We start from the raw sequence: 15,032 nt of genomic DNA, 5'->3' as shown, positions 1-15,032 counted from the left end.
TTACGTTTAGCAGCGAAATAAATATACAGCTTAAATGATGAATTTCTCCAGGAATGCTTGTGGAGCAGATGCTGGAATTGTCCCACCCCTTTCTGAAACGGAAAATATGATAAATATCCAATAAATATCCAATTGCATCTGAAATGTATGTTCTGATTGGTGAATCAGTAGTCCGACTGTCTGTCTTGCCAGTGCTCCACATTGCATCTCCATGCGTGTTTAGAGAGAATCTCTGTACATTATTTTTAAAATAATAATAATAAAACACATACGCAAAATCCTAAAACAGATAGGAAGGCATACGACGTATGCCTGCATATGCCCTAGACTACACACCAGAAGCTGTTTTGCTGATTTTCTCTCATTACCTCTACAAGGCACTGGTCCATCTTCTTTAAATGAGTCTTGTGATGTCACATGCGCTTGTTTGCTTGTGTTTTTCAGCATTTATGAATGTTAATATGAGTGCAAGGAGAAACAGTTCCATGCACAAGTATTTGCTATTATAGCCTAATCCATTTTATTTCACTTTGAAGCTTTTGATTATTGTTCGTGGTAATCAAATAATAATATCCCTACTAAAATAAAATAATAATAATTTAGAATCAATATTTCTGTGTGAGGATCGATATTTTTGATACAACATCAGTATCTGAAGTATCAATACTTTTCGGATCGATCTGCCCATCCCTACTCTGAAGCTCCAATAAGCACATAAAGGCAGTGTAAAAGTAATCTAAACTACACTCGTTAAATCCATGTCTCTAAAATGATATGATAGGTGTGGGTGAGAAACATCAATATTTAAGTCTTTTTTACTATTAATCTCCACTTTCTCTTCTGCATTCTTCTTTTTTAGTTTTTTGGTGATTCACATTCCTCGTACATATCGCCACCTACTGCTAAGGAAGAGATGTATAGTAAAAAAGTACTTAAATATTGATCTGATTCCTTTAAGTTCTGTTAAAAGCTCTAGTTGGGTGGTTAGCTAAAATTGGCCACTTTTTGGTTAAAGGAGCAAAATGTAACATGATATCAAGCATTTAAAATGGGTACTGCAGTACAAATTCTAAATATTGGAAAGACTTGTCTCCCCCGCCCCCTCCTCCCCAGACTCGAAGCTCACGCGGGTTGCCAGGGCATGCAACAGGAACGAGCAAACTGACAATGGCAAGCAACAAGCATTATACTGTAAGTTGATCAGCTAATGTATACGTTTACAATGTTTTTATTGTTTGCAAATTATAAAACAGCTCATTTGTATTATTTATATCTCTTTCAATGTTAGCTAGACATATTGCTGGCTTCAATGACTGCAGCGTGCTGTGTTTGCCCGTTAACTTGTTTCGAATCTAGCAACCCGGGGTGTCTATACTATTGGGAAATAGGCAGTGGGCGGAATCACACAAGCCAAAACACAAACAGAAATTCGGCACAGAATGGACATTTCAAAGTAGAATATGCTGGCTGTAGCATTGCTTTCAGAGAAGCCAGTATTTCAACTTAGCATGTTTCCTAAATCTCTGTTAACATATTATGATCATTTTATGCTTTTTTACAGTAAATGTATTACATATGGCTCCTTTAATCATCAAAAAACCTACGTGGGCATAAAATCAAATCACGTTTCTTTTTGTTATTTCAGGTCTCCTTTATCATTCTATTTTATATTAGTATTATTATTATATTACTTGTAATATAATGATATAATAATAATAATATTAAAATATTAAAATAATAATATTGTCTCTCTTTTTTTACTTTTAGGCATTATGTCAAATAAAGAGTTTGAAGTTAGATGGAATATTGTGTTGTATATATGTAGGGTTTTTTTGATGAGTAATATCAAAAATTGTTAAGATGAGCTGTAACAAAATACATTAAAAGTCTATTTAAGAAGTGGCCCATTTTAACTGAATGTTGGTGGCCCACCTTTTTTTTTATCTACCACCTTCAGGTAAAATGGGCCTTCATGTGAAATTGTATTGTCTTTATAAATAATTTTAATTTGATTTAAATCAAATATTGTATTTCTTAAAACATACCTAAACACTTAATTTGTCCTATAACTTGAGTTTGCCTATACTATCCCATTACAATGCGTATTACTTGAGAGTAATGGTTGATTTGTCCAACCCCTTTCAGTCTCCCTTTGAAGTCTTACCCCGCCCACTTTAGCAGCAATTCACTTTTAAAAGATCAAGAACCCCTTTGGAAACAGATTTGGTTTGTTGTAGGGGCAATTATGAAAGTTGCTCTAACCTCAAATGGTCCATTTTACCTGATGGCCCACTTTAGCTGATGTCACCCTATCATATGTTTGCACTTGGTTTGATATTCTGTTAGCTTTGTTGTGTGTGAGACTCAAGTGTCCAAACACTTTTTGGAGCCATAGTATGTTAAATAATGTTTTAATTTATGATTATTATATGTTTGTGAATCTGGCAATGTAATGGCATGTTGTTATTTTTATTATTTAGCATGCCAAAAAAGCTTCTTGAATATTGCAATCCGACAACCCTTTCCAGACACGGTTTAGCCCCCTTTCTGAGTCCCATACAAATGGTTAACTTCGTTTTCTTCCATCCACATCAACGCCCCCACGCGCACAGCGCACTCTGTTTCTACGACAAGATTGGGGGGCGGCCTGGTGTTCAGATGACATGAACTTGGTAAACTGTTTGTATGCATAGAGGATCTGTTGAATCCATTAATCCATTTAGACTCTACAAATGGATTTTTTGTGAGCAAAAAAGGATGGAAAAGTCAGACGCATGCGATCCATACAGCCGACCCGCTCGCAGGACGCAATGGATCGTGAGCACTCTGGCGTATCATTACGGACTAGACCGTGGAGTGGAAAACGAAATTATAGTCCTCGCAACCGGGTTGGATCAATACCTTCAGGAGATTTTTCACCACCTAGACTGTCAGGGAGATGGAAAAATACCCGCCGAGGATTTTTACATTCTTTGCGAGATTTTGGGTCTGGATAAAGAGTGTGATTTGGAGGAGTGCGCGGGGATTTTGGAGAATCTACCCAAAGAGTTCAGCTTCAGGCAGTTTCATGCCAAACTCTGCGGTTATTTCAGCACCAAAGCTGGGTGCCACTATGAGAATGGGAGGCTGTTGATTGGGAAGGAAAGCGAGCATATAGAGACGCAGATCAGACTCCGGAGCCCTTTGAGGCGTCGAGAGAAGCTGCTGGGTTTGGGTACCAGTCATAAACGAGAAAGCGGAGAGACTTCTTCATCTCCCATTGTGGAGAAACACACGTCAGGTTGTAAGCAGCTGGGATCGTGCACCAGGGAGTGTTACGAGGAAATCGTGGCCCTTGAGGAGGCTGAGGATAGGATAGCCAAACTTGAAGAGGAAAATGCGAGTCTCAGAGAGTTGGTGGAGGACATGCGCGCGGCTCTTCAGAGCAGTGATGCTCGATCATTGGCTTTACAGGTACAGTACATTCTTTGTGATATTCGCGTACTGTAAATAAACAGGAAACTTTAGGATGTAACCCTAGAATGCATATGTAAAGGTCAAAGATTGCACGGCTGTCTACTTTTTGACTGTAGGCCAATATACTCTACCGGTCAAAAGTTTTGAAACACTTATTCTTTATTATAAATGTATTTTTCTTCACATTTTATTTAATAGTAAAGCCATCAAAATTATGGAATAACATACATGTAACTATGGGAATTATGTTGTGAGTATATATATATATATATATATATATATATATATATATATATATATATATATATATATATATATATATATATATATATATTAATATATTTATTTATTTAGGTAGTATATATAATATGTTATATTTAGTTTTTTTGCATGCAGTGGTTTTGATGTGCCACTGTAGGAATTTCTCAATTAAAGTGTCTTTGAACATGTGAACTGACATTTTAAATATTTAGTTGAATATTTTTTACTCCTAGAATGCATATGGGTTCTAAATGACCCTTTTATTACTATGGTGTTTAATGTATTTAATAATAACACTGGTATTACTCTTGTAATACATTGTTTGGTTTCGTTTCCATTTGTTATATAATTAAATACCTGTGTTTAATACCATGTCCATATTATGTCATACTATGCAAGAATAGTAAGTTGTCACTCAGCTACTGCTTTTATGCTAAGTGCTTGACATTACACTCATTACAGGGACAGTCATCATGAAGGAAAGGTACAATGGTAATAGCACCTAGACCGCTTCTTAATATGTTTGAATCTGCAACATTACCCTTTTCATTACGCCTCACCAATCCAAAGAGCAAATATAGCTATATAGAGTAATAGAAATATAGTATTAGCAAATAGTTCACATAAGTTTGTAATTTTACAAACATATAACTATTTATTTATTTATTTAATAAATAAACATTTTATCCTAGTCCATTGTACTTATATCTATTTGTTTGTGTGGGTAGGGTTGTTAAGATATTTAATGTTACCACAAAACATGGAAAATTGCCCATATTCATTTTTTATAGCTTTTTTTTTATTACACTGTCACATTTCAATGTGCATGAAACTCTTTAGAATTTAATAAAAACCATATCAACTATTTAATTTAAACACATTTTTAATAAAATTATCACAACATTTAATTTTCCATGAAAACATAAGTAGTTTTATAAAGAACAAGCATTTAGATTTGATCTGGGTCTTTTTCAACCCACATAACGTTTAAGGGGTAAAGTGCATTTGCATTTGCAAATTAAATAAAACAAAGAAAGACATTATTGCTAGGTCACTAATCAAATAAGCAAATTTGTTCTCAACAGTCTCATATTATGCTGGATAACATGGATGATCAGGTTTTGCACAAACTTGTGGAGTTCATGCAATATTGAGTAGGCAACATGCTGTTATTATAGCAAAAGAAGGACATACCACATACTAAGATATTCTGAAATTTTTGTTCATTTTTCAATTTTCACTCACAATGTTATTCTGATAATCTAATTTGTAATGAAAATAATTAAATTAGAAAAATGCAAAATAAAAGCATCTCCTACTTTTGGACCCCAATGTAGGTGATTAGTTGTAAAATATGATTGAGGAACAATATTGTCTATATAACACTTTTGATTTGATTGTTAGGTTGGGTATAATCTCAAATACTTTTCTATGGCAATTTTGACCTATGTTGGCAATGACAGGGACAACATTCTACGGACATATGTCTGTGTATGACAGGTTGGGCTGTGGAAAAGACACTCCAAACACAAACCAGAGGGTGGCTGTTTCATTGCCCACCAAAGGCGAACTGCGCAGAACCCCGTCACCTCTGGCACCCTGAAGGATATCCAGAGTTTCCTGAAAGAGATGGAGTTCATCCGGAGTTCCAGGGACGGGCAGATTGAGGAGGCCATGCTCTTCAACCAAAAGCTGGAGCAAGAGCTTCGAGTGTCACGCGAGGCCATGCTGATGCTGGAGGAATGTAACAGGACTCTAAAGAAGGAACAGGTTGAGATGAGGAAGAGGGTGGAGGAGGCCAGGCAGGCTGTGCTTAGTAGCTTTATGAAAGTAAAAGAACTGGAAGCCAAAGCCAGTCATGTACCTGTCCTGCAGAGACATGTTCAACAGCTGGAGACGGAGCTCCTGTTCTACAGGTGAGTCACACACTTGAGCAATGAAGCTTGGGTTTGATGGGTGATACTGAAGGGCTAATTCCTTTTTTAATAGCCAATAGGCTTTAGTTACATCACAGCCATGAACCATGATTTGCTACTTGCTAGTTTGCAATTTGGAGGTTGCATTTTCCCTTTTGGTGACAATTTGTGTACATTTCACCCCAAAATGGAGCTTACATAATGCTACCAATAAATTCAAGAACACTTCAAGCTTTGGCCACTGGGGGCAGTATTTTGAATCTTGATTACTTTATTTCTTCTGCAGAACACAGACGAAGATATTTTTTTAAAGATGTATGATGTGTTTGTACAATGCAAGTCCATGGTGTCCAAAACTTCCAAGCTCCAAAAAGGACATAAAGGCAGCATAAAGGAAATCCATTCAAATAGAGTGGTTTAATCCATGTATTCTGCAGAAATAGTATATGGTTTTGGGTAAGGACAGACCAAAATGTAACTCATTTTCACCATAACTTTTGCCATCAGCAGTCTCCTATATGTGATCAGGACTTGAAGCTTGATTACACTTCCTTACACTTGACACGAGAAGAGTGTTTATACCCAAAACCAACCGTAATACTTCAGAAGACGTGGATAAACCACCCGAGTCAAATTAATTCCTGTCCTTTTTAGAGTTTGGAAGTCTTGAACCCCATTGACTTGCACCGTTTGGATATACACACATCATACATCTAAAACAATTCTCCATTTGTGTTTTGCAGAAGTACGAAAGACAGACGAGTTTGAGACGACACAGGTGGGAGTAAATGATGAGAGAATTTTCCATTTTTGGGTGAACTATTTCTTTAAAGCTACATAAACCCAATTATGATTTCATGAGGTCTTTAAAGTACTGCAAGACAAGAAAAAACCTCACGCTGTGTGACATACTTGCAGTTTGTTTGATTGAACTGCTGTTTTAACATTGGGATAAGCTTACATCAGCAACAATGAAGTATAAAAGAAAAACATTGGCTTCTGTTTCTGAGGGATTCGCTGATGTAAATACACAAGGTTCAGTCTCAACATAAAGATTTGGTAACTATCATAGCAAGTGAGGATGTTTACTTGTTCTGCAGTTGAAAAGTTATAAAAGAAATTGCAGAACTATTCCAGAGACATTAAGGAGTAGTCTATGGTTAATGCTGCTGCTGTTTTACACAAACCTTCCCTCCTGGGATCAATTAAGTGTCTCTCCATCTGCTATGTACTGGGAATGACAGTTTGTATATTGTTATGGATTTTGTATTTAATACAGTAGCCCAAATGAGATTATAGCACAATCTATTCAACATATACAATATCTTGGAGAAAGTTGCTGTTGTTGAGGCTAGTGCATTGTTTTCATCTAAGCCAGACTGAATGTAGACAGTAAAGAGTATCTCTCATTACATAATGTAGCTTTAAATAATCTGACTCATAGTGAATTGAAATTCTTCTGGGTTCAAATAAATGGTTGTTAAAATAAATGGTTTCCACAGAACTTGCTGGCCCATATTCTGCCCCATACTGTAAGTGTGCCAAAATACATGCTATTTAGGTTGGCTTGATGTGGTTCTGCTTCTTGAGTGCAGACCTTGTTTTGTTTGGGTTTATTTAATTGTCAACCTGTGTGGCAAATGGACTCCCATTTTGGTTAGTTGAAATTATGCCCAGCTACTTCTGGATGCTGCTCATTTTGAGGTAGTTTGGGTTTTATACCTAAGCTCTCATTGAACTTTCCTAGCGCACAGCCATTTAATTTATGCTTAGAAGCTGTTAAACCTTACGTCATCAATGTTTACATATTTCTTGAATAGTAATTTTGTGGCAGCATTCCTGGAAATCCTGATGGATAGTCTTAAAACAGTTTTTTTCCTTGAATAGAAAGTAATAATGCAGAAAAGCTCTTTGTGTAACTTCAATTAAAGCCCAGTATTGGTATCAAGTCTAAAACTTGTGATTGAAGCGAAAAGGCTTTTCATACATTAATTAGAAAGTTGACACAAAATATTTTTTTTGCCAGACAAAGCATGTTGCTAGTTAAAAGGTGTACACGATTTTGAGACTGGTTTCAACTAAATCTAATAGTCATAAAAACAGAACTGATAAGAAAATATTATAAGAATGCACATAGCAGCGTCTCAACATCCATTCTATGATATGAGGGGGGCCCTTACTGACAGAGGCATGTTGACACTTTTTATAAACATTCACTTTTATACCTCCAGGCTACACAAATCTATGTGAAGTCTATGTTGGACTTTTCCAGGAATCCTTCCCATGGCCTCTCCATTGATGCTCTTAAGCCAAATAATTCATTCCAGATCACAATGGAGCTGACACATTTGGGGAGAGTTCCATTCAGACCAAGAAGGCCTGACCTAGACAGACTGAAAGTTCCAATCTATCTTCAAACAGTTTCCCCGCTCTACAGAATAATGGTTGAACACTCCCTATCTGTAACCTAGCAACTACTCCCACCACCCTCACCAAGTTTAGAGTTTCCTTGAATGCCACTTTAGAATGTTTCAGAACAAGTTTTTGTTTGTTTTTAAGTTAAACTACCATACCAAATGTTTGCAATGTTTAAAAAGAGTGTTATTTTGAGAAGTACTGCTTTGCTTGTAGACTTTATTAGTCTAGGTTATAAATAAACTCCTTGGTTGTGGCTCTGTTTTAATATTTTAACATAACCAGTAACAGACCTCAGAACTAGACATCAGACTCACTTTGCGCTTACACTGCATAGATTTTGACCAAAATCAAGAGAATTTATCTTCATTGTTACGTGCTACCCTTTTTCCAGACATGGTACCTTTTAGCTGGCTGAATTTGGCAGATAATTTTGTCCAGCTTAATAAAATCTGGAGAGGCTATTAACATTGTCTTTCCCTGTCTGTAGCGCTCAAATGATAAAAATAATAAAATGATACTGTTTATTTTGGGATATTGTGGTGACTGCAGATCAGCCTTATTAAAAATGTATGAACTGGGATCAGGCTCAAAGTGCAAGTCATTGGGTCAAGGTTAATATGGTTTTATAGAAAGTAATTATTAATAAGTAATGCAATTACATTTGAGACAGAGTAATTAGTACAGTAATCTAATTACACTGAAGAATATGTCATTAGTAGTTAGTAATTAATTACTTTTTTAGCATAACTTACCCAACACTGGCCACAGCTATGTAGTTTTCATGAGATCAGGTTGGGATTGGATGGTACATCAACAAACTATAAGAACTTTCATTTTTTATTAAATATTTTATTATAGTTTATAGATAAGGGAAAGTGTATAGCTTAGGTTCTGTAACTGGTAATTTTATCCTTACTATTTGAAGTATAATTGTCCTGCAGTGTGTAAAATATTTTTTTTCAAAGCACAAATATTTCAGATATTTTATTCGATCATAATAGGGCCAAATACTTAAAGAATTAGAATGAGAAAAACATTAGTTTTGATTAATTAAAGCATGTCACACTAAATAACCCTGCTTAAACTGCTTGAAATTTAATGTCAAATAACCAGATATCACAAGGATATAACAAAAGAAGAAGAGTGTCTTGTCTAAATGTTTTTAAGATAGTTGCCTAAGTGTGCTAGACATGCCAAAAGACAATCTGGATTGCGCTAGACAAATCTCCACAGACTGTGCACTGAATATTACTATAGAACTTAGTTTTAAAAAAACACCCCTGAAAGTCTGTCTTCCAGTAAAAAAGCTTGTTTTAACTGCTGCTTTTTTTTTTGCAAGGAAAAATAAATGCACATCATGTGGTAGCCACATGCAGTGTGTTCTGGCTGGTTTGTGGCAAATCGGAGCAGGGGTTTTCTTTGACTCCAGAACGTCCATTGGCAAGTGTTGAAAAGTCCCTGGACTCGGCTGCATCCAATGGGCACATGCAGCTTCGATGCAGCTGCTATTGGGTGAAGAGGATTCCGGTCATTTTCCATAGGTCATAGAGTGACCCATTCACACTGAGAGCACTGCGTTTTAACTGAGAAGAGAGGTGTGTCCACTGGCAATTTCTCATCTCCTCTGTTCAGATCTTAATGCAGTTCTTCTAGCAATTGCACATTTTAATTGCTCACTTCAGCTCCCTTGCCTGCCGCTTTAATCTCCCCATCTGGCATGAAAATATTAGACTCTTCATGCACATGAAGGGGATGTCTATTATAATGTAGATTACTGCAAAAAATTATTTAGACTCGTCCCTCCTTTTCTTTAAAAAAGCACAAATCTGGGTTCCAGTGAGGCACTTACAATGAAAGTGAATGGGGCTAATCCATAAATGTTAAAATATTCACTGTTTTAAAAGTATAACCACAAGACATTACAAAAAATTACAAATGTGCATGTTATCATGATTTTAGTGTAATAAAATAGCTTACTAAGCATTTAAGCTATATCCAATTTTGCAACTTTGTTGCCATGATGACATAACGGCATAAAATGACCATAGAATCGATGATTGAAACACTTTTACAGCTTAAATAAGGCACAAGTTTTGACAGAAGAATAAATGTAAGTGCTTTTATAAAATTATAAGCTTCACATTTCTGCCTTTAAACCCTCCAAAAATGTGTCCCATTCGCTTCCACTGTAAGTGTATCACTGTAACCTCGATTTTTGCTTTTTTTTTAAAGAAAAGGAGGGATGAGTTGACTTTTTTTTTTTTTTTTTGTGGTAATCAACATTTTGCCATAAATGCTGTTGTTTATGCTTAATGTGAACCCGGAATAATCCTTAAAACTTATTGTCTGTTTCCGCAGAGAAGCAATGAAATTGGAAAACGTATTTCTGGAGGCACATTTAAAGTTGAAGTGGGCTGGTATTTCGATTTTCCCAGTTTAATTTAGTTCCATTAGTAAGTTGATTCCCCTGAAAAAAAGTATACACTATGGTTCTATGATCCTATGGTGCTATCAATGAATGAATTTCTCTCTTCTGAGGAACACAAAAGGAGCTGTTTGGAAGATTGTTGGTGTCAGTCTCCATGCACTGTCGCCATATTTTTTCCCATATACATACTCCCTAACATCTCCCTTTTCACAGTAGAATGGAAATCATAAACCTTTGCAAGTGATGACAGAATTACAATCACTTTAAGTGTACAAGTCAATATTCACCAGTTACATTAAATAATGTTGACAAAATGCATTGTAAATGTTAACAGATGAAATCCTGAGAGAGAACCTTGTTAATATTATATATATATATATATATTAAAGATTTTAAGGAAAATGGTGTATTTTAATATTATGTGTATTATTACTTTTATAGTGTTTATATTACTTTATTATTATTATTTATGCATATTTTTACTAATTCAAACTGACTGATTCACAGGGCAGAGAAAATACCTGTTCAGGTCAGATGGAGCTCCAGATAGATCATGGAGATGACAGATGTAACAGGTGTTTAATTGTTTCTCTTCACCCTGAAGTAGTTCTGGTAGCAGTTTACACAAAGCATTTTTGTTGTGTCTGCCTTTCTTGTCAAAGGTTCTGTATGAAATGCAGGAAAACTAGATCGCTCCGATGTTGCACGCTTGCAATGTTGACAGCTTTGTTTTGTTGATTATAAACAGGAGTGATAGTTTTATAGCATCGTACGCTTACGAGACGCAGTGAAATGCCATTTGAAAAAGCCAAGAGCTGATTTACTTGCGCAGATTCTGGAACTACAGTTTGATACAAACACAAGATTATTGATTTGTTCATCTGTATGGATTGGTTTATAAGTTCGCAGCTACGTGTTAAAGTGAATTAAGGTGTGCGGTAATTCTCCGCATTCTGAACGTGGAAAATGCGGGAATGATTACATTTGTGCACAACACCTGCAATCCTATGCTGATTTTCAGACCCTGCGGGTATCCTGCTTCTCTATTTCAGGACACACTCATGTTGGACTGCTATATGGTGACGTCACTGTTATTACGATAGTGTATTTGTCTGTGTGTGTGTGTGTGTGTGTGTGTGTGTGGTGGGGTCCTTTTCGTTTCATACAACCCCATTCAACAGCGTGCAGTGTAAAATGTGCGCAGCTGACTGGGCCTAACAAGTGTGATGTTGCATAAAGAATATTAATGAACCATGTGAAATCTCAGCAGCATCGCTCATAATTTAGCATATAGGGGAAACGCTGCAGTTTTAACAAGACATGACTGCCCCTCAGCACACCAGAGCAGAAGAGAACATCGCCTTACCATTTATCAAGGGCTGAAACTTTGCTTGGTTCAGAACAATCTGGAATGTTACAATGTAACAATCCCCTCTTTGCAACCTGAACTTGTTCAGTATGTTGACTATTTATGACACCTGTGCCAAAAACAATCTAGACGCAGTGCAATAAATGAAACAGAATGCAGATTTCTCTGCATGCATTTATGAAACTTGAAGTACTGTTTAGCTTAAAAAAATGTGCCGGTCCTGCGCAAGACGCTGAAGAAACAACAAGACGTGGTGCTAGAGTCAAAGATGGTCGTCCAGCATGTGCTTACATAGGAAAGCAAGAAAAAAACAGCAGACTCATGCAAAAACACATTTGGTGTGAACGCCTCCTAACTCATCTGTTCACACTTGTTTGTGAGTACAAGTTCGGAAGGCCTGTATATTTTTCCATTAATTACAAACCCGAACCCAAAGTCCTACTTGAAAAACCTGTCCGAAAAGGGTGGCGTTGCAGACCTATACTTTGGTCACCAAAGTGCTAGTGGCACAGAAATGACATCCTTCACATTTAGTATAAAAATAATTTCTTTAAGATGTGTGAAAACTCAGATTGGAAGAGTATGAGTTATTGTAAAAAATGTCCTCTAGGTTCTGCAATAGACAATAGATTGTGGTGTGATAATGACTTCCATATTTTGAAAATATTTTGGAAGTGAAACATAACAAATTTGCCCTGTCTTAGGGTCATTTGGGGAATTTTTTATATGTTACAACTTCCACATATGTAAACTTTCTTTTTAGAATCCAAGAGAATGATTTCTGTGATATGCGAGCTCTCGAGACTGTTTTCTAAGCTATTTCTGGTCATATCCGACACTTTGCAGTCACCCAGAATGAGAAAAAGTGAAGTTCAACTTTAGATCTAACAGATATTACGCAAAGGTTTCCTGAAGGCCTCTTAGAACCTAATAAAGAAAAAGGAAGCTGAGGGAGGTTTAGATAGGGGCCAGGTCTCCTGGGGGAGGTGGTGGGAACAGACCTGATCTATTCAGTTCAATTTCATTAAAAGCACACCATCCCTGTATATCATTCCTAGAGATGTTTTTCTCTCCCTTAAAATACAAGATTGACGAAGCCCTCTGAGTAGACCCCAAGAGAACCATGAGAGGCAGACCTAAGGACAAAAGAGACAATATGGTGGGAGAGGAACAAAGGGAGAGGGGCTGCCATCTGGAGGAACCAGCAAACACACAGCTGTTTGTTCAGCGGAGAGATGAATTTCCACCATCTTATTTTACACATCACACAGCTCAGACATGTTTTATGCCCCTCTATTTACACCAGGTGAAAAACATGGCATGGCTGGTCTCGGGGGGTTCCAACACTGCTGGCATCACAGAGACTGACATATTAAATGTTAGGCCGTCTAACCGTTAAAAAAGAATCGGTTATTATTCAGAGAGCTATTATTACAGCTGCAGTGTGGTCAACCTACGTGAAATGTGTCCGGGTAACCTGTGCTACCTCAACACACAATAACAGGGTTGGACAGCTGTAATGAACAGTCTTTTTAAAATCCCCTGTATTATGTCGGAAGCAGGAAAGCTAATGACCACAAGATGAAACCTCAGAAAGATGTTACAAGGTCGTCATAGGGTAGCGTTTGTGGGCGCCAGTGTTTTCTATGGAAGAAATGAAAGGAAAGAAATTTCTCATCATTTCTCACCCTCATGCCATTTCATAATTTTCTTTAATAATTTTCAAAAAGTTTTTTTTTTTTTTGCTGTCCAAAATTAAAGGAGATATTCTGAAAACCACTGGTCGATCTTTCCCATGCATTTGCAATGAATGGGGACTTAAGCTATAAAGCTTAAAAAAAACTTAAAGGATAACACCCTAAAAGCTATTGCTAGGATTTAGAAGATTTGGATATATAGCCAGTATTTTCTCATGAAAATAATGTGACTGTGGCAAAGTTTTTGTAAAGTGACACATATCACACCAGTTCCGAGGTGAAATGTCTGTGTGGTGCTAAAAGCGAGTTAAAGATTCTTCCGAACATATTAGTTTTTTTTTTGGTTAATGTTCTATTGAGTTTTAAATCAACAAAAAACAATCTCCCTACCCTAAACCTTAAAGCTAAACCTAACAGATAGTGTAGATGAAAAACCAAATTGCTTAAGCAACCACGTAATTTTGTGGTGGTTCTACGGTACTTTTGGCTCACGTGTTGACTCGCATGCTCTACAGGTCTTGTACCGCAGTCCTTTACACTGCAAATGGTTAAGTTACTGCGCAACTGCATCATGCCTAAACAATGGTATAAATGTAGTCAGTTATGTAATGCAAATGTTAAAATGTATGACCTTTGAACTTGAAATCTTGGGCTCTTGTAAAAGTGTTTAGATGTCATCAGATAGCATTGTGTGAGAATCAGGGTGAAAAGTACATTTACATTTATGCATTTGGCAGACGCTTTTATCCAAAGCGACTTACAGAGCCCCTATTACATGGACAATCCCCCCGGAGCAACCTGGAGTTAAGTGCCTTGCTCTAGGACACAATGGTGGTGGCTGTGGGGATCGAACCGACAACCTTCTGCTTAACAGTTTAGTGCTTTAGCCCACTAAACCACCACCACTTAAAGTACATGCTTATATAGTGATGCTCTGCTGCTTTACTCTTGATTTGTGTGAAGTGAATAAAAATCATCAGGTCTGTTCCAAAACTTAGTGAACTTCCTTGCTGTCTCCTGCCAACATAGGCAGCTGTCTTCAATGGCAGCATCCTTACTGAAATGATGCCTCATTAGAGACCAATTTGCAACGCTTTACATAGGCGGTACCTCCGTGCATCATTCAAATAGTGCTCCTCATGCGCAGCTCATGGGACACTGCTCGCAAATGATTTCGATACAGGTGATGCAAAAGAAATGACTCAATAATCTAATGAGCCTAAATATGCACAACATACACATTTTATACATTTACATTTTATAAATAGTCAGATTGTGTCATATTAAACTGTTCCTTATCTATACTTTTCAGTATTGAATGGATTACAAGTATATATATAATCTAAAATTCTCCTGCTTTGTCTGCCATCTTGGATTTATTTTTCCACCGAGCTCATCACGGTGCATTCTGGGATTGCATACACGGGAAAGGATACATTCGATGCTACCTTAAAGTTTGGCCAAAAGTTAATATCTTAAGAGTCAGT

General features: G+C 36.7%; 1 protein-coding gene across 1 annotated transcript in view; it reads left to right on the top strand.

The window, feature by feature from the left end:
• The first annotated feature begins 2,612 nt into the window (after positions 1-2,612).
• Positions 2,613-15,032, top strand: part of LOC127632679 (EF-hand and coiled-coil domain-containing protein 1-like) — a 33,339-nt gene continuing 20,919 nt past the window's right edge. The window contains exons 1-2 of the mRNA XM_052111418.1: positions 2,613-3,453; positions 5,218-5,633. Coding sequence (XP_051967378.1) covers positions 2,686-3,453; positions 5,218-5,633 — 1,184 coding nt within the window. The 5' untranslated portion in view covers positions 2,613-2,685. The remainder of the gene's footprint in view (positions 3,454-5,217; positions 5,634-15,032) is intronic.

The sequence above is a fragment of the Xyrauchen texanus genome, chromosome 39 (genome assembly GCF_025860055.1).
Source record: "Xyrauchen texanus isolate HMW12.3.18 chromosome 39, RBS_HiC_50CHRs, whole genome shotgun sequence".
Taxonomy (NCBI): Eukaryota; Metazoa; Chordata; class Actinopteri; order Cypriniformes; family Catostomidae; genus Xyrauchen; species Xyrauchen texanus.
The sequence above is the reverse complement of the archived record's forward strand: the minus strand, read 5'-3'. Positions and strand labels throughout refer to the sequence as shown.